The 20,775-nt window shown below is 35.6% G+C and overlaps 1 protein-coding gene across 1 annotated transcript; it reads left to right on the top strand.

The window, feature by feature from the left end:
• The first annotated feature begins 76 nt into the window (after positions 1-76).
• On the top strand, positions 77-20,485 carry LOC120774132 (cytochrome P450 4g15). The gene is made up of 5 exons (XM_040103514.1): positions 77-1,038; positions 4,175-4,372; positions 9,896-10,078; positions 19,053-20,000; positions 20,074-20,485. Exons 1-5 carry the CDS (start codon positions 837-839, stop codon positions 20,250-20,252), a joined length of 1,710 nt encoding a protein of 569 aa, XP_039959448.1. The 5' UTR covers positions 77-836; the 3' UTR covers positions 20,253-20,485.
• The last annotated feature ends 290 nt before the right edge of the window (positions 20,486-20,775 follow it).

The following is a 20,775-nucleotide window of genomic DNA, read 5'->3' as shown; positions in this document are numbered from 1 at the left end:
TGACCGAGCACCGGCTCAGTAGTGGACAACGGCTTGTGGCATATATGTAAATCGCGGTTACAGTTTCTATCTCCCCTGGGCTGTTGTTGTACATTTGAGGATTTGTGCGCTTGCTGAAGCTCAGCTCAGTTCACCTCAGCTCAGGCTTAGCTCAGAGCTCAGTGTGAAAGCTATAAAAGCGCACCACAGGCGGACGGACGCCACCAGTTGAACGCGAACGGGCATTTGGAGACAATCGTTATTATTGAATGGCAGTAAACAACAATAGCAACCATAATAGTAGCAGCTGAAGAGGAAGTGCCTGCCTTGTGGATTAACTAAATAGTAGAGAAATAGTGTTTGTGAATGCTGAAAGCAAGCATAGTGAACTACTAAGTGTGCATACATACACACACATACACATATATTTGGTTGTGTATATGGCATGAAGAGGGTGGAAAGCGCTAATTAAGTGGCATATGTACCTATATACATACATACATACATACAGTAAAATATATTAATACAAATGCTGGTGCCCGAACCGATTCTACATACAATTTATGCAATATTATACAATATTATCTATCGTGTGCAAATGTCTATGTATGTGTACTAATTAATTGTGCACTATTTAATGGCCAAAGGACTTAATTAATCGTTGTCTGCGAAGATTTGAACGAAAAGCGTATGCGGAAAGTGTAAAAATACACACACACACACAAACAAATACGAAATTAAAAGCGTATTAAGTGAAAATACAATAAAAATATCGTAAAAAATTTAAATAAGTCTACAGTCTTTAAAAAATAGTAATTAAATTAAGTTTACCGCGCTAAAGTAAAGTGTACGTCAATATGTCACTGGAAGTTTTGAAGGATCACGTCCTCATTTCGCCCAGCAGCGTTTTCTATTTTCTGCTGCTGCCCACTTTTCTGCTATGGCTAACTTACTGGCGTCTATCGCGACGTCATCTCTACAAGTTGGCCGATCGTTTGCCGGGGCCTAAGGGATTGCCCATTATTGGACACTTGTTGGACGTATTCGGACCGGCATCATGTAAGTTTGTGCTTAAAGAAGCATATTTTTAATGAACTTGTTTGTATTAAACAGAAATTTACAGGCGTTGATTACCATTATATTTTAATTACTTTTTGGCAAGCTTTTTTATGTCTGTATTTACAATTACATTATAATTACTTTTTGACAAGCTTATATATACCAAAACTTCGATTCTGTATTTACAATTACATTATAAAGAAAACCTTTTTTGTCTCAAAAGTATTTTAAATATGCATTATTTTGCTAATCATTAAATTGTTTTGTGCAATTGCTAGTAAGTAAATACTTTTTAATCACAATCACCTTAAATTTGAAAGAAATTGAAATGAAATTTTGACTTCATTAATTACCATTACATACTAAATACTTTTTGACAAGCTTATTTATCACAAAATTTCGATTCTATACTTACAATTACATTACAATTACCTTATAAAAACCTTATTTATCACAAAAATATTTTGCTAACCATTAATTTTTTGGAAAAACTTACTAGCAAAGAATGCTGGATTACAATAATTTTGTAACTAATTACTTATTAAGTACAATTTCTTTAGGTATATAGAGAAATTACGTTGAAATTTTGGCTCTAGTTATTAAGATTACATTTTAATTACTTTATATGCGACTTATTTATCCCACAAAAAATTTAAATATCCATTTAATTGTTAATCATGGTATAAATTCTTGTATAATTACTAATAAAAACCGCTGTATTAAAACAGTATTGTAATGAAATACTTATTAATTACATTAACCTAAAAAGTGGGTCTAAGTATAAAGTAAAATTAAATTTAAATGGTGGCCGAAATGATTGCGATTACATTTTAATTACTAGACTATCACCTTTTTAATTACATATCAATTGTTTTATGAGTGCGTTTATTGGTAATTATATATAATTTATTGTATAATTACCAGTAAATAAATCTGAATTACAATAACATTACCGCTAAATACTTATTAATTACACCTTGATCTAAGTATAAAGTGAAAAAAATTATTTTAATTAATTTATAATACTTATATATCCAACAAGTATTTTATAAATACCTTATATTGGCAATCAGTAGTCTATTTGACCGGTAAATATTCTTGGAATATTGCAATAAGTACTCAATAATTACATTCACCTTAGAATTGAAACTAAATGTACAAAAAAATATTATTTATGGCTCTAATGATTATGATTAAATTTCAATAACCATATGATCCACTTTTTTATCCTGTAATTTAATAATTTCTTAATTTTTTTAATAGTTACAAGCAAATACATCATGATTACAATAATATTGTAATTAAATAATCATTAATTACATTATCCTATGAATTGGGTCTAAATGGACAAGGAAATAAAATCTACGTACGGCTCTATTGCTTATGATTACATTTCAATTACAACTAAAAACACATTTCATAATTTGATTAAAATAATATTGCAACGAATTGTTTAATATTTATAATCACCATGAAATTGTATCTTATATAATTAATGATCTAAGTACATAAATAAATAAATTTTTACTCTGTTGATTACGTTTACATTTAAATTACTTTTTTAACCACTTTTATATTATAAAGGTGTTTTAAAAATCCATTATATTGTTAATCATTACATAGTTCAATGTATAATTACAAGCAAATACAGCTGAGTTACAATAATATTGTAATGAAATACTTATTAATTACAATTAGTAGAAATTAATAGAGCAGTAGTAATTAGTTTAAATATATGTTATTGAAAATGTAATTATATTATACCGGAATAGTGACTATATTATTTATAAGTACATTTAAATTACTTTATGTTACACTTTATTTAAAAAATCCGTTATATTAGTAATCAAAACACATTTGCTTGTATAGTTATTAGTTATTTCTACTAGATTACAATAAGAGTGCAATGAAATATTTATTAAAAGACATGATTTCCGAATAGTAGTATACATACTTATATAGTAGGTAGAGAGGATTACATATTAATTACTTTATGATCCATGCTAAAAATACCCTTAAAAATATAAATGCAGTATAGGTATTGCTACCCATTATATATGTAATTTGTGTATAATTACTAATAAATACTGGTGTATCTTCATTACATACACTGTAATGAATTACTTACTAATTACTTTACACTATTACTTTTACGTTACGATTATTTAAATTGTCATTTAAGCATTTTATGAATAGTAATTTATGTAATTATAATTACTTAATTCTATTTGTAGGTATGCTTATAAAAAAACAGATGAGGGATGAGACGTAATTACAAAAAAGCTTAAAAAAGTTATAAATTGCTTCCTAATTAACTCGCTATATCTTAAGAATATAAAAAATATTATATATTTATGGTAATGAGATTAGTATTTATTTTGCTGTTCTATTTAACTTGTAAAATTTAATTTGGTAATGAAAATAATTGTAATAAGAAATCTAATTTGTAATTAAACCACCTATAGAATTGGTATTCGATTAAAATATCTTCTAATTACTATGAATAATAGTTTAAAATAGTTTTAGATTACTTATTAAGGTCCCAACGAAGTACTACAGAATAATTTTTTATTATTAGAGAGAAAAGTTTTAATTATATTATGTTACTTGTAATGCAGTGTCTTCAATTACAAGTACCAATCATTGTATTACTTTTCGCAGGTTTCTAAAATATTTATTTTTAATACTTGATGACAATGATAAGTACATTTGGATTACTTATACTAAATTTATTTCATAATATGTCTGATTAGTTAGGATACCATTACTAATGCACGAAATATTAGTCAATAATTTCCTGGTAATGAAATACCAATTACAAGGTGCACAAAAGTATCTAAATAATGTATAAAATAAAATTTTTCTAAATTTTAATTTTTAACTTTTTTTTCTTTTCCTCAGATATTTTTCGTTTATTTTCTCAGAAAAGTGTTTTTCTTAAAAATGCATACAAATTTTGTTTTGATTCACAGAGCATTTAAAAATCTAAACACTTTTGTTTTCCCATTATAAATTTGCAAAATATAATTTAAAACACATTACAGTTATAAATCTTTTTGAGTGTGACATTTTTATGGTCACATAATAATTTCATTCTCTCTCCTTTCCTTTTTTTCATTTTATATCTGGCCTGCAGCGGTTTTTAAGACCGTCATTCGCAAAAGCTCCGAATTTGAAAATATCGCCAAAATGTGGATCGGTCCACAGCTGGTCGTTTTCATTTACGATCCACGTGACGTTGAAATTTTGCTGAGCAGCCAAGTTTACATAGACAAATCCTCCGAATACAAATTCTTCAAGCCGTGGCTCGGTGAAGGATTACTCATTAGCACAGGTAAGGAAATTGAATGTATGTATGTGTGTATGCTTGGACAATATAAAAGATGATCCATTTCGAAGTTGCCTGCTTTTTTAAACATTGAAACTTCAAATTTAATGGGGAATATTTACTATAATTCGAGAGAACATTCTTTGACATTTTTGAAGATTATCTCTTTCAAGTTTTGGCCGCGGCTTCGTTTCAGATAGTCCATCCGTTGAGTTCAATTTTCAATGACTCATTCGAGCATTTTGACAGGTAACTGACAAATAATATGAATGATATCTCGCTACAAGGCATGAATCGAAGCGGGATTATCCGCATAGACTTTAGAATTTATATATGCCCACAGGTAATGGTCTAATGGTCCGGCTATCTTGGTGGCCAATCGACCGGCCCAAAACGTGAAATTATCTGTTCACCAAAGAGTTCTCTGATTAAATCCATTAATTGATGGGATGTGTACGAAGCGACGCCGTCTTGTTGAAACCAAATGTCGCCGCAATCACTATCTTCCATTTTAGGCATCAAATAGTCGCCATTGACGGTTACGTTCTACCGGTATAATTTTTAAAGAAATATGGATCGATGATTCCACCGTCCCTTAAACCACACCAAACCGTGTTTTTTCCTGGATGAATTGGTTACTTTTGAAACTATTCAAGTTGCTCTTCATCCCAAATGCTTTTTGGACTTTTTCAAAAGCCCATAGAGCAAAGCTTTTTAATGCTGTTTTAACTTGGGAAGGTCGAGCGGCTTTAGTTCTTGCATAAGCTGTATTTAATGCGCTTTCAATTAAACACCTCGACGTAACATGCGCCAAGTCGTTCCATACGTTAGTCCGAGTTGCAGTGCACGGCGCCGGTTCGTCTCCACGGTCTTCGTGTACGTTGTCAGCTTCGGCTGCTATATTTTCTTCGCTGTGTGCTGGACGTGGTATATTCGGTCGAATATTATCTAATAATGAATGATGGGTCTCAAGATGGGTGATGGGTTGCGAATAGTAAGCTCAGTAGGCCGATTATATTGACCATAAGTTGAGCTAAGCGAGCGAAAAACATTCTTTACAGAACGTAAATTTGAAAAATACCTCTACTTGGATCACGCAATTCAAAATATTTTTACAAAAGCTTTAATCGGTCAGTTTATATGGAATGCTATAATGACTCGATCTAAGCACTTTCTTCGAAGATTGCACTGTGGACTTCGGTAATAATCAATGCCAAATTGCGCGGAAAAACACAGTCAAATAAAAAAGCTTTTCATAGAAGCAATAGATTTTGATCGTACAGTTTGTATGACAGCTATATGCTATAGTAGTTCGGATACAAACTTTCAAATCGATATCTCAAAAAATTGCGGGATTAGTTCGTATACAGACGGGCGGAAGGTCAGACCAACATTGCAAAATCGACTCAATTCGTTACGCTGATCATTTATGTTTACACTTTATAGGGTCACTGACGTTTCCCTTTGGGTATACAATTAATTTTAAAATCAAATTACCATTAAAATTTTGGGAATTATTTACAAATATTTCAAATCAACTTCAATTAATAATAAAATTTAAAAATAATTTAATTTATAAAATGTATACAAAGCATGACATTTTTTAAAAATACTTTTTTTCCTTATTTTTTGAATTATTTTTAGAATTATTAAAAAAAAAAAAAATTGAAAATATGTATTTTCTGATCATTTAAAAAATTTTTTTTTTAATTTTTTAAACAAATTTCAAAAAAATTTCATTTATTATTTAAAATATCTGTACTATTAATTTTTTGTTTGTTTTGTAATTATTTCAACTTTTTTATATATATTTTTCAGAATTTTTTAGTATTTAAAATAATTAATATTTAAAAAAAAATTAAAATAAGTATAATAGATTGTTTTATAAAGAATAAAGAAAATTCAATATAAAATTTATATTAAACTTGACATTTCTTTTAAATAAACATATTATTGTATTATCTTTTTTAGAATTATAAAAAAAATCAAATCAGTTTCACCTATTATTAATTTTTTTTTACATATTTTTTTAACTTTTTTAAGAAATTTTAAGAATTTTTTAGTATTTCAAAATATTTAATTTTAAAAAATTTTTAATAAGTATATCAGATTGTTTTATGGAAAATTCATTCCATATAAAATTAGAAAAACCATATTTTTAATTTTAGTTTTTTTCTAATATTTCAAACTTTTTTAGAATTATTTAAAAAAAATTTTAATTTTTTTGTTCCAAAAATTGCTTATTTCCAAAATGCATTTTCGCACACGCTGCAAGCGCTCATGCGTAAGCAATCTCACTTTTCATATGGCAGATCTATCCTCTGCACGCAGGTGGTTCACCTCAACACGAATTTCTTTAAATTTTCTCTAAATAGATTTACGCGTTTTCGGCGCCGCGTAAATCACTTAAACAATTATTTTGTGTGCCAAAATATTCCGGCAAATTTTTAATTTTTATTACAAAATTTTTTTTTTGCGATTTTTTTTCTAACAAAATTTTAATGCTTTCTTTACGCTCGTTATGGTTTTGCAGCAAAATAAACAAATTAAAAGTCAAATTATGAATACTCGGCGAATGTGTGTGACGTTGCGTCGGCGGCGTCGTCGGCCATTTGACAACATAATAACCTAATAAATAAGCCGAAGCGGCAACAAATTAAAAGCGCAGCGCTTCGCCACATGAGGAAATGGGGAAAGTAGTGTGTGCAAATGCTAAACACAGACTCAAACACATAGACAACTATACATGTATTTGGATGTGTGTGTGTGTGTGCGTGTTTGCGTCTATTCATAAAAATGCCATCACACGCTCAAGAATAACGGTAAATTTGCATTAGTATGTATGTAAACGTGCTTATAATTTGTACGTAAATCGTAATTTTGTGCGACTCACACACACATACATAAATACATGTATACAAACACACACACACACATGCATAGGCAGGCAGTTTGGAGAGATTTGTTGAAAAACGCTGCAATGACCATCACTAAATACTGAAATATGCGTGGGTTGCCCGCGTTTTTATGAATTATACACTTCTCTATATACCTATGTATATGTATGGGTGTGTGTGTATCAGCAGCGACTATTTATTCTAATAAGCATATACGTACGTACATTTGTGTTGCATATGCGATGAGTTACACACACACATGCGCACATTTTTCATGAATAAACAAAATTTATCAACGAGATCTCAACTGACGTACATATGTGTCGGTATGTAAGAGCGAAGGGTGTATCAATAAGTTCGGTTAACGACTTGTCATGAAAGCGGGGTACCGAGTGGTCTCTGTTTCAATGACTCTCCGACTGTAAACTAAGAACTGTACTACGTTGACTTTAAAAGTCTCGGTTCGCTTTTCAAAATTCGCTCAAAAATTCTAGGATGCTGACCAACCCTATATTTTCACCTCAATATAACAAAAACTTTCTAAAGCTCTCTCTCTCCCTCTCTATATCTCTCTCTCTCTGTTGACCGCATCTGACTAATAAAGTTATCTAAGATTCCCAGCCTTCAATTAGAGCCAACCTTATCGATCTTCCGTCCGCTACGTAAAATATATGCTCGTAAAACTTCAACCTAAAGAAGTCATTCTCGAATTCAGTAAAGATTTGTACACATAGTATTAGCTTGAACATCATCTCAGGCCTACAATTGTATTTCATTTATCACATGCGGTTCAACTGGGTTTACTAAGAGAACCCATGGCAGTTTTTCAAGACTTCACATCTCTGAAGATGTTCTGGTGGAGTTTTTCAATTCACTTTTCTTTAGAAGCAGGGCACCTAAATTGAATTCCGGGCCACAAGGGCGTTCTGAGAAACAAGATAGCTTTTGAAGTTGCCAAAAGTGCCATCCGTTTGACTATCGAACCAATTCAGGAAATACGTAAGTCTCTAAAAACGATACGCAATGAAATTTCCGAAAGGGCTGAAAGATTGATCAGAGTTAGATGGAATACCTTAACAGCAAGCAGGATCGCCAAGATAAGATGCAAGGGAGCGGTCTCGAAAAGACTGCAGAACCGTTGTTGGATTAGTCACAGGTCACATAGCATACTCAAATCACACACGACGTAGAAAGTACATGGAAGTGGGCATAAGAGAGTCGCTGCATCACCTCATCTGTGTATTTGAACCTCTGCTTAGATATCTAGGAGCTTCGCAGTACATAGGGTCTGTAGGTCTATGTAAGGCGTGTAACCAGTGTAACCTAACATTTAACAAAACTGACCTTAGACCAAGAATATTTTGTGATAACTCTTCGAAACTCTAGCAAAAGTTTCTTGTACTGCGAAAACCTTGATTATAGAAATCGAGTCTATGGTAACGACTTAAAACTATTAGAAGATAGATATTTTCAATATTGCCTCAAGAAACTTCGAAGCTCAAAAAGATACATATTGTGTCCAAACTACTGGACCAGTCATCTTTTTCGCTGAAAATTGGAAATTTGTAAAATATGGTTGAAAAATATAGTACTAACCGCAGTTCTTCTTTAATATCAATGTGACTTCTTATACTCTTCAAAAAACCTGATGAAGGGGTACATAATTCTCATAAAAAATATACCTGATTGTTTGCCGCTCGACCTTCCCAAGCGACATCCCTTCGCTATATGAACTCTTGAAAAGTTCGAAGAAGATTCGACGTTTTCGAGCTAAATTTTGTTCAGCGGTGAGACCCAATTCTGGCTCAATGGATATGTACACAAGCGAAATTGTCACTTTTGAACGAAGAGCAACCTGAAGAGATTCAAGAGCTGCCTTTCATTTAGAAAAAACAAGGGTTTGGTATAGTTTGTGAGCCGCTGGAATCATCGATCCATATTTCTTCTAAAATGATGCCAGTGAGAACATAACCGTCAATGGCGACCGTTATCGCGCCATGATAACCGACTAGTTGATGACTTAAATTGAAGCTCGTGATCTTGGCAACATTTGGTATCAACAAGACGGCGCCACTTCCCACACATCGTATCAATAAATGGATTTATTGAGAGAACACTTCGGTGATCAAAAAATTTCCACCGTTAGAATTTTTCTCTGTGGATATGTAAAGTCCAAAGTCTATGCGGACAATCCCACTTCGATTCAAGCCTCGGAGCAAAACATGACTCGTGTCAGTCACCGATAGAAATGCTCGAACGAGTAATCGAAAATACGACTCAACGAATGGACTATCTGAGACGTGGCAGCAGCCAACATTTCAAAGAGATAATGTTCAAAAAATAAATGCCAATGAATGTTCTTTCGAACAATACTCAACATTCCCCATTAAATTGAAAGTTCTGTTTTTTCTTTTAAAAATTAGGTAACATCGAAATGGATCACCCTTTATATACAAAAGGGAGAGTCGTTACCATAGTCTAACTGAAGCAAGCTAAAGCTCTGTAACTTTAGACTAGACTCCTTTCAGTTTTGAAAAATATTTAAAATCGAAATGCATGTAAACAAATCATAAGTAAATGTTAAAATATTTAAACTATTTTAATAAAATTTCGTTTACTCTTCACATAACAGGTGCGAAATGGCGCGCTCATCGCAAGCTGATCGCTCCCACATTTCATTTGAATGTGCTGAAGAGCTTCATTGATCTATTTAACGAGAACTCACAGCTCGTGGTGCGTAAATTGCGTGCCGAGGGTGGAAAAACATTTGATTGTCATGATTACATGAGCGAGGCGACAGTGGAGATCTTACTTGGTGAGTATGTCGACAATAAATACTAGTTAGTTATTACAAGGTGTCTTTACGCGAGCTAACTAGGTGCTGAGTAGTTCCAAACTAGTTTTCAGTAGGCTCATTGATTTTGCATCACCAATGTGTACCATGTTTTGAAAAAGACAACACAGAAATAATAATAGAGTAAGCGCGGAACAAAATCCGAAGTCTTGCTCAAAATCCAGGCAGTTACTAAAAGTTTAAGAAGTAAAAACCCAGCGTTCGGTTCTTGCATCAGAGCTTTGAAATTGGGTGCATTTTATGTTAAAATTATTGAAGTTACTCAACTTCGATCAACCTGAGATCTGTTATGAATCTGGCTTTGATGAAATCTTGAAGATAGAGTTCGAAAGCCTATCTGATCCAAGCCAGCTTAATCTTTTCATTTTGTCTTTTCAAGTCGTTTTATTTTGGAGGTAAAAAATCAACTTATTTTCTCAGACCTCGCAGAAGAGTAATGCTTCCTTTCCACTGGTCTTGGTTTACTACTATCTTACAAGCTCTAAGCAAAGGATTGTAGTAAATATCTCAGGCATACATCAGTCTATTCACTTTTCGGTCTACTCAACAATTAGCTCAACCAATTCTGTAATATTTCCCGCCTCCCCATCTTACAGCATTCTAATATCTATCAATCAAAATATGTTCCCACACTTTTTACACGAGCTTTCACAGCGTTTTCACTGGCTTGCCAGACTGTCTAATAGTTCAACCGTCTTCAATAGGTTTCTATTCACATTCAAATATATTTAGCGCATTATTAAATGCCTGGATTCATTCACAAGTGGCCAGGTCGGGTTAAAAATAGCTCAGTGTAAAGAAAAGCCTTTCAAATCCGATTTATTAATTCATAAAATTGCAGTCACATGAATGAGCTGTCGGTACACTTAGTTAACTTATTTTGATGGAAATTTCTCTTCGACAAATGCATTATGTACCCCCGGCATTGTGACGAAGAACGCAAGCAAATTGAGGTGTCTATTTTTGAAAACACTCGAAGGGCTTTAATTGAGGGGTAATTTTTCGAGAAGTCAAACTTAGCTCAGCCGACCGGCTTCAGAGGAAAGTATTATTTTTCACAGGGCTTTTTAGTTAATCACTAACAGTAGATGATTTTTCTAATACTGTCGTATATTACTTTCTAACTTCAAGGATGATTCGTTTCGGTATACATTTATAAGGAATTTGCTTGCATCGGAAAAATATGGAACAGATTCATACTACATGAAAAGTTTGTATCAAGAGACAACTCTATCTCTTCACTGATCTCAAAATCGCCAAATTGGCAAGGTTCAAAAGCCTTGTCAATTGGACTACCGTAGTACCAGAACCGACCATTTCAAAATTTATTCAAAGGAACATTATACGATTTTAGTCATGTTTCAAAGATTTTTTTCGAAGTACCCTTGTGAGGGATCGGCTCTAAAACCTTTGAGTATGGAATTTTTAAATTTTTTTCTTTGAGGTTATGAATCGGTTATGAACAGGTTATGAATATGTTATGGATATGTTATGAATCGGTTATGGATAGGTTAGTTATCATACAAAATGTTAGTTTCTGATAAATTTTCCTTATGAGCGGTTTCTTATTCGACCTACTGAATAGAATACTATAGTCACTTAAATGTTTAACCTCCCAAAAATGAACCCGAAACCAGTAGGAACCCGTGCATCATACTAACAATAAAATGTGTTCCCATTACTCTCATCTAACCACAAAATACACCGTTTCGTATTGGGTTTAACACAACAACAACACACTTATCCAAAGTTTTCCAATTTTTTTTCTAACCTAACCTCACTATTACGCCTGCGGTCTTAACCAATGCGCCCACTATTATTGAATCATTCAATCGTCCATTATTGCCTTATATAAAAGCTATTACAAACGTCCAAATGCAAAAAGTGCAATTAAAAAAATATGTTAATGACATTGCAATTATTCAATGGATGACAAAATTTACGAGCGTACGCAGGTTAAAAGCAGTTGGAAATTGCGCTCGTAAGCGTACATTGGCGCATTTGCCTTCGCGTAAGCGAAAATTGTCAAAATGCCAATGCAAAACGCTGACGCCGGCACATGCAGCACGAAATTAGCTGGAGGCGGTTATTTGGCGCTGACGTGAGTTCAAGTAGTTTTTCCCCACCTACTGACATATTTGGACTGAACTTTGTGGAAGAGAGTAGATAAATAAATTATGTATGCGGATTTTAATATTATAAGAGAGAAAATGGAAACAATTAACCTGGTTGGAAATTCGGGATTGATTCGTTTTTATTTTCACAGAACATGCTTGATGAAAAATTCCAAAATTTCGGAAATATTCTTAACGAGAAATTTCGAGATTCCGAAAAAACTATTCCGAATTCCGAATTGATCCCGAATTTTCGGAAACATTCTTAACAAGAAATTTCGAGATTTCGAAAGATTGATTCCGAATTCCGAAGTTTCGGGGACCAAAATTTCGGAACTTCGAAAAAAATAATCCGAATTTTCGGAAATATTCTTAACGAAAAATTTCGAGATTCGGAAAAAACAATCCTAATTTTCGGAAACATTCTTAGCAAGAATTTCCGAGATTCCGAAAAAACGATTCCGAATTTTAGTGAACATTCTTAATGAAAAATTTCGGGATTCCGAAAAAACGATCCCGAATTTTCGGGATTCCGAAATTTTTCATTAAGAATGTCCTGTGACAATAAAAACGAAGCGAATTAAAGTGTCGTATACTTGTTTTTGGACCCAAAAATTTTTCAAACAGTTTAAGGACAGACTTCAAGAAGTATATGCGACCTGGTCTTAAAAAAAGGAGAACAATTAATGAGATAACGAGAAACTGACGATTAGTTTTAACAGCTTTTCCCAGAAAACTAGTTTTCGCACGTTAGCTCCCTTTTCGTAGACCAGGTCACATATAGTAAACCATGTGTTCCATGCTTAAATCGAACTATTGAGTTAACATTAACATCTTTTTGAACAAGAAATCTGAGCTATTTCGGGGTACGGTTTGTGAAAGTTTTGCTATATTGAGTACCAAGGGTCAAACAGAGATATCTTTATTAGTTAGTCGAAGATAAAATATCGCAATAAAATACTTTACTAACTGTCCTACACGTTATGCCACGCAAATTCGACTTTCCGAGGTTTTAAATGCTAGTTACTGCATTAAAGTGAAAGCTTGTACTAAAACTCTGTATTATCGGTCCCAAGAATTGTTTCAAAATAATTTTCATCGAGAGTCGGCACCTTTTGGAATGCATATATTGTTGCCACCAGATCATGTGATCACAGCTAAGGCCGCCAAAAAAGTTTCGGACCACACGTTGTATAATCTATAGACTAAAGTATAGCAATAATAATCAATTATCTTAAGAAAGAAGAGCAGATAAAAACAAGGAATAAGGCCAATGGGACAGTAAAAAATAATAAAAATGCAAGCGCTGCGTTGAACGTTAGACAGGAAGAATTTGAAAATATTTCAACGACAGAGGTGTTGAAATTCGGCCTCGTGGAGTCGAATCTTAAGTTCTTAAAAGTCAGACGTTCCACATCTTCTGGGAAGTTCATCAAATTCAACACATGGAACATTTGAGTATTGCATCCCTCTAGTGAAGGCCGCCATATAATCTATTTTAGTACCGATTCGCGCTTACGTAAACTTTTTGTACTTTGTCCAGAACTAAATGCAATGAACTCTATGAGATTTACATTGTCTCCTTAGCACAGTTCCGACACGTGCGGATTCCCTATTGACAATTGCGACAAGTTGAATGGCCTCTACTAACCTCACCTTATCAGTTCACATTTTCATTTCAACGCGCCTTTAAATATCTGGCATTACGTGACACACCTCAAGCTCTCATCAGAATGCAGGAGTTGTACTTAGCCCTTGATTGCTAATAGAAACACCTAACACCACGTTTATGACACACCTTAGGTTCTCATCAAAATGCAAGCGATGTAGTTAGCCCTTCATTGTTAATAGAAATTTTGCACATATGTATGTAAATTCAAAGGAGAAAACTCTCCTAATCCAAAAGAATTTATCCCGCACGCGTAGCGCAGCAGTTATCAGTCATCTGTGCGGCCAATATGTAAGTGTAGCCTTGGAAGTCATCCTTAGAAAAGATAACGTCTGATTTTTCGCGGGAACAGCGGCAGTCAGCAGTGACGAATTTGATTGACAGCAGTCAAGAGCCGATCATATGCCACTCAAACATGGCTACGGGCACAAATTATGACATACATACCAGTAGCTAGCAATGTTGCTTGAATTGCAACCGTCAATGTAGATATAGTACATTGTACGCTGATGGCTTTGGCGTTGTGTCGCCTAACGCTGGCAGCGCCGTAGACGAATGAAAAGAGAAAATAGCACAAAGAAAAATTGGTTATAGGAAAGAAACCAAAACTGGTTGGTATGCAGGCTGCATTTGGCATGAAAGCGTATCTTATGGGCGTCTGCATGTTGCATGCGTGCTGCCGCTGGCAGGAAAAAAGCCATATTAGCACAAACGCCGCGCAAAACCATGTATTGTTATGTAATGCACTCCCTCCCTCTTACTCTCTCACGCACAGTGGAGTTATTTGTGCGCGCACATTACATTTTCTTAATGACTTTTTTCATACTATTTTTTGTCGTTTTTTTCTTAGCGAATGAGCAATTATATATTGATATTCTTCTTTCTTACAGTGCTTCGGAGTCTGTTTTTGCGAAAACATTTTTCAAACACTTCTTTCCAATAAAAAGCTATTATTTTCATAAAGCTTATGAAATGGACCGAGAGCACATATTTTATTTGATTTAATTGCTTCGGAGTAGAAACCGCTTATAGCCGAGTTAACAACAGCGCGTCAGACGTTCTTCCTTTTCGCTGTTTGGCGCCAATTGGAGATTTCAGGTATAGACAGGTTCTTCTCCAACTGGTCTTTCCAACGGAGTGGAAGTCTTCCTCTGTTTTCCAATGCGCAAAGGACCATAAATTTTCCGCAGAACCTTCCTCTCGAAAATTCGTACAACTCGTGGAGTTAGACGAAATTATCTACGACTTCGAAGTTATGGAGATATTTTGTCTTACCCTGGTTTAATACCAGACTCATTTTTTTCGCTTCCTTATCCAGTCTGGAGAAAGCAGAACTAGCGGCACGGTTGTTGAGGGCAATGATATCAATATCATCAAAGTACGCCAGCAGCTGTGCTCTCTTCTAAAAGATTGTACCTTCTCTATTCAGATCTGCAGCTCGAACTATTTTTTTCAGGAGTAGATTGAAAAAGTCGCTCGAACTATTTTTTCCAGGAGTAGATTGAAAAAGTCGCTCAATAGTGAATCGCCTTGTCTGAAACCTCGTTTGGTATCGAACTGCTCGGAGAGGTCTTTCCCGATTTTGACGGATCTTTTAATAGTACTGAATGTCAATTGACTACTAAATACCTGGAATACTGTGCCAAATCTATTAGCCTTCAAAAAAGATTAGTTCTCAGAAAAAGTTAGGCTTTCACACGCTTTCAGCATTAAAGTTTTCAGAAGTGTAGTGACTGATTTTTACACTTTTGATCTTTAACTAGAAGGAAGTTGTTTGGACTTCATCTTCATATTGCCACTATAAGCGGGTGTCAGTCGTGACCGCGTCGACAATTCTTCACCAGTCGCCTCTGCATGCGACGATGCAAGTTGCAGATTTCACTTTTCGTCGGTTCTGCTTCAACTTAATCCAGACCCAACTGCATCGCTTGTTTTTTTAAGCTTGAAAAATTCTCGTCGAAAAAAAAGACTCCGGAAGCTCTCAATTTAAAGCTCGTTTTTTAAAAAGGGACAAGATTTCAGAAATTTTAAATCTTCCTAAATTTCGAAAATTCGAAGTATGTATATCTTAAAATTGTGTAACCGATTTATTTTATAATTATAAAAAATATGTGTATATAACGGCATTTCTTCCGCCATACCATAATCCGCACCAAACGGTCAGCTTTCGGGGATGCACTGGCGTTTCCTGAGCCACACGAGGATTTGACTCACCCAAAAGGCGATAATTTTTTTTGTTAACGAAACCTCAGAAAATCCGAATATCTAAAAGAACACGTGTCTGAAAACTCGGAAATCTTCACATCATCCTCATCCTCCTTTTTTTTCATACATTATCACTTGAATCATGGAGTCGCCAAACCGAACTCTGGCGGCACTTTCTCTGCCCACTTAAGCGTGAGAAGATGCCGTTGGAGGAGAGGGGCAGTGAGCTTCTTTACGGATGCGTCAAAGCTTGGGATAAAGTTGGTGGAGGGGTTTACTGTCAGGAGCTGCCTATCAACTCCAGCCTCAGACTACCTGACTATTGCAGTGTTTTCCAAGCCGAGGTTGCTTCTTGACTATTGCAGTGGTTGCAGCCATTAAGGCAGCAGAAGATTTACTGCTTGGAAGTGCAGCTTCCTTCACAGAGGGAACCATCCACTCAGATAGCAGAGTGCGGATACTTGCCTTGAAGTCATTAACAGTGCGTTCAGGGCGGTTAAGGAGTGCCTAATGTCGTTATCAATAGCATTGAGGATATTTGTGATAAGACTGGTGTGAGTAAGGGCCCCCAGTGGAATCCCAGCCAATTGTAAAGCTGAGGAGCTGACAAGGAAAGGTACTCTATAACCGCTATCAGTAAATCGTTCGCAAGAGATCTAGTGATCTATTGCCCTCAGTAATGCTAGCTTCTCCCTAGTTGGGGGGTTTTAACGGGCGATTGTTTTATTGGCGTCCAGCTGGGAATCTTACCAGACGCCATCTGCAGTAGCTGTATGGAAGAAGACGAGGCGAAAACAACTCAACACTTCCTTCTTGACTGTCCCGTGTTTGGCAGATCAAAACTTAAACACTTGGGAGCCAATACCTTCAAAGATCCCACCGAACTGGCGGATAGGAAATTAAATGCCTGCTCAAATTTGTATTGGCTACCAAGCGTTTTGGTAATTTATAAGTTCGAACACAGGAGTTCTTCTCTCCAATGGAGTAATATAAAAATGCAAATTAGTAATTATTTAATAAATTTTGTTCGAACACCTTTATAACACACAGTAATGCAGAAAAAGGTAGCAACGAGGAAATTCGCTCATTTTAAGTAAATCAAAATAATATGAAATTCACACGCCAACATTGATTACAAAAAAGCATGTAATACATCGTTTTATTTACCCACTTTTCTATTTCACATATTCACAAACACACACACACACACCGACACTTAGTGGTGCCTTCGTTCAACTTGTACTTTGAGTGCAAAAAAATTGCGAATTTTCTTCGGCATTGTGTTTCGCTGCACAGCTGACCGGTTGTTACGAGCATGAGTGCGTCAGTAGGTCGCTGCAACCGACGATTGAACAACTTGGCGCTCCGGCAAACCGCCAACTGGCCAGCGCATGCTTTGCTAAGACAACGATTTAGCTTTCCGCGGCAACGCATGGCATGGCGTAGCTTGGCGTCACCCAGCATTATTTCCCATTACTATTTGCTTTGCTTGCCATTTGGGCGTTGAGCGACGACGAACACCTGATGGTCGCTGGAGTAATCGAAGCATGCAAAGCGTAGAGCTTTTTCCGCTGCTCGCCGCCGAACCCGCAAAGCGCGATCATACCGCGCTGCTGTTATGTAAGTTGGGGAGTTGCGGCGGTTTGTTTTCCTTTTGCCAGCACTTTCTTCGGGCTTTTCTTCAATTGAATTGGATAATCGACGATGCAGATAGTTTGATGACCGGTTTCGTGCACACACACACACACACGCATACAAAATCATGTAGATATGTTATTATTTGCAAAAATTGCAACTTTTTGGCAAAATTTTCCATGTTCAACGAGTCTGTCTGTGTGTCGTATTTGTTGTAATTAAAAATTTAAACTGATTGCGACCAGCTTTGTTGTTGCACCTTTTCACTGCTACATACAAGCTTTTGCTGAGGGCTGTTGCGGCGAATTATGAGTTGTTTACATAAATATAACGGTGCAAGCAGTGTGCATGCACCGCATGTGACGCGAATCAATTAAACGGTAATTATTTCACTTGAGGTCAGAGAGCGTGCATGCTCATTCTTTGAGACAGACGTGATCTTATGTGTTACCTAATAGTTATTACCCGGAAGTATGGTATGCAATGAAAGAGAGAAAGGGAGGAGAGGGGATCGACACACACCACCTCTTCGTTGACTTCAAAGCTGCTTTTGACAGCACGAAAAGGAGCTGCCTTTATGACGCTACATCTGAACTTGACGTTGAGCAACACTAAAAGTTCCGTCAAGATCGGGAAGAACCTCTCCAAGCCGTTCGATACCAAACGAGGTTTCAGACAAGCGCCTCTCTAACGTCGTTGGAAAGACTAGGTGGAGAAGGACCTGGTTTCGCTTGGAATCTCCAATTGGCGCCAGTGCGATTTCCAAGCATTGAGGGCGTCTACTTGGATCCCCTCTGTCCTCTGTCGTCTAAAAATGCTCTCCTTACATCAGCCTTTTCAGGCAAGGAAACAAAAAAAGTGCGGGGGGCCACATCTGGTCTGTAGGGCGGCTGCGGAAGCGTTGGGATGCCGAAATACATACATATGTATAATCCCTAAGCTCGATTGACTTTTTCTTGGAGAATTGTCGACTAGTGGGTATACTCTGAAACCTAAAACATTGCCAGTTAAATAAAGTCATATACTTATAGTCTCAGTTCATCACATATTCAGGCTTTAAAAATCGTTGTAGAGAATTTTTTGCAGAAGCTCTGTTGCATTTAACCCTATCAAAATTCCACCGACTTCACTACGTATATTCAACAGAGATAGAGATCGTCCTTGGACATAATCTAAATAATCTAAGATAGAGTTAGACTAATTCTAAAAACCTCAAACTCTGTCATGATGTGAAATTTTGTGATTTTAAACTAATCTTTTTACTCATAATTAACTTGTCTAACTATTTTATTCTTCTAAAAACCTATTGCAGAAACGGCCATGGGTGTTTCGAAGAAAACCCAGGACAAATCCGGCTATGAGTACGCTTTGGCCGTTATGAAAATGTGCGACATACTACATTTGCGCTCTCGCAGTATTCTGCTACGAAATGAATTCATCTTCACACTATCCAGATATTATCACGAGCAAGGCAAATTGCTGAATATCATACACGGACTCACGACGAAAGTAATCAAACACAAGAAGGCCGCATTTGCTAACGGTACACGCGGTTCGCTGGCCCAACAAGAAGCAACAGCTAAGAAAATTACACCACCACCCACACCAAAATCAGCAACAAAAGAAGAAGACCTGAAAAACACAAAAGAAACATCCGTAGAAGGTCTGTCGTTCGGTCAAGCGGAGGGTTTAAAAGATGATCTGGATGTCGAAGAGAATGATGTGGGCGAGAAAAAACGTTTGGCCTTCCTCGACCTGTTGTTGGAGAGCGCACAAAATGGTGCTTTACTCAACGATACCGAGATCAAAGAACAGGTCGATACGATTATGTTTGAGGGACACGATACCACCGCAGCCGGTTCATCTTTCTTTCTCTCGTTGATGGGCATACATCAGGGTATACAGGATCGCGTAATTGCCGAGTTGGACGAAATATTCGGTGACTCAGATAGGCCGGCCACATTTCAGGACACCTTAGAAATGAAATATATGGAACGTTGTCTTATGGAGACGTTACGCATGTATCCGCCGGTGCCGTTGATAGCACGTGAACTACGGGAAGACTTAAAACTGGCATCCGGACCATATGTTATACCACGTGGTGCCACCGTTACAGTGGCTACAGTCAAATTGCATCGCAATCCAAAGGTCTATGAGAATCCAAATATATTTAATCCCGATAACTTTTTGCCCGAACGTCAAGCCAATAGACATTACTATGCCTTTGTGCCGTTCTCAGCGGGACCGCGGAGTTGTGTTGGTAGGTGAAAATGATCCATATTTTACAGTTTATTTTTACATGCACATTACTTTGTTTTTTTTTTTTTTTGTAGGCCGTAAATACGCCATGCTTAAGCTGAAAATACTCCTATCGACCATTCTGCGAAACTATCGCGTCTATTCGGATTTGACTGAGGCCGACTTTAAACTACAAGCCGATATCATATTGAAACGTGAAGAGGGCTTTCGTGTACGCTTGCAGCCGAGACAGCCCAAACCGAAGTCAATATAAAAGACTCAACCGTCTAATAATTTTATAATTCTACTAGGTTTTGGATTTACAATACATTCAAATATATATACATATATTTTTCACATACTTGAGGTTAAATGTTCTTTTTTGTGAAAATAAATAAAATCGCATTTATTTAGACAGGAAGAGATACACGTCCTTTGAAATATGGCATACTGTTTTAACCCAAGTAATAAATGTTTGTGTCAATAAATTACCAAATATCACTTTAATTGCCTAAAATATTAATTTTAGCATTCTAATGTTAGAAGAATTGCAACAATAATGTGGCTCCATTAAAAATTAACGTCACAATTTTAAAATTTTGATTTCACTTAAAAATTGTATATGGCAACACCTAAAATTAATCACAAAATTTCAAAGTTGCTTAAAAACATCAACTAAAAAATTATCTGGCACATCTGAAATGTCAAGAGCATCAGCTGTTTATGCTACAAAACGAACAGGGCTTCTCGGAAAGAATGTGATATGGTAAACAAAATGACAATTATACAAATTGGAG

Source organism: Bactrocera tryoni, chromosome 4, assembly GCF_016617805.1.
Source record: "Bactrocera tryoni isolate S06 chromosome 4, CSIRO_BtryS06_freeze2, whole genome shotgun sequence".
In the NCBI taxonomy this organism is placed as follows: Eukaryota; Metazoa; Arthropoda; class Insecta; order Diptera; family Tephritidae; genus Bactrocera; species Bactrocera tryoni.
The sequence above is the reverse complement of the archived record's forward strand: the minus strand, read 5'-3'. Positions and strand labels throughout refer to the sequence as shown.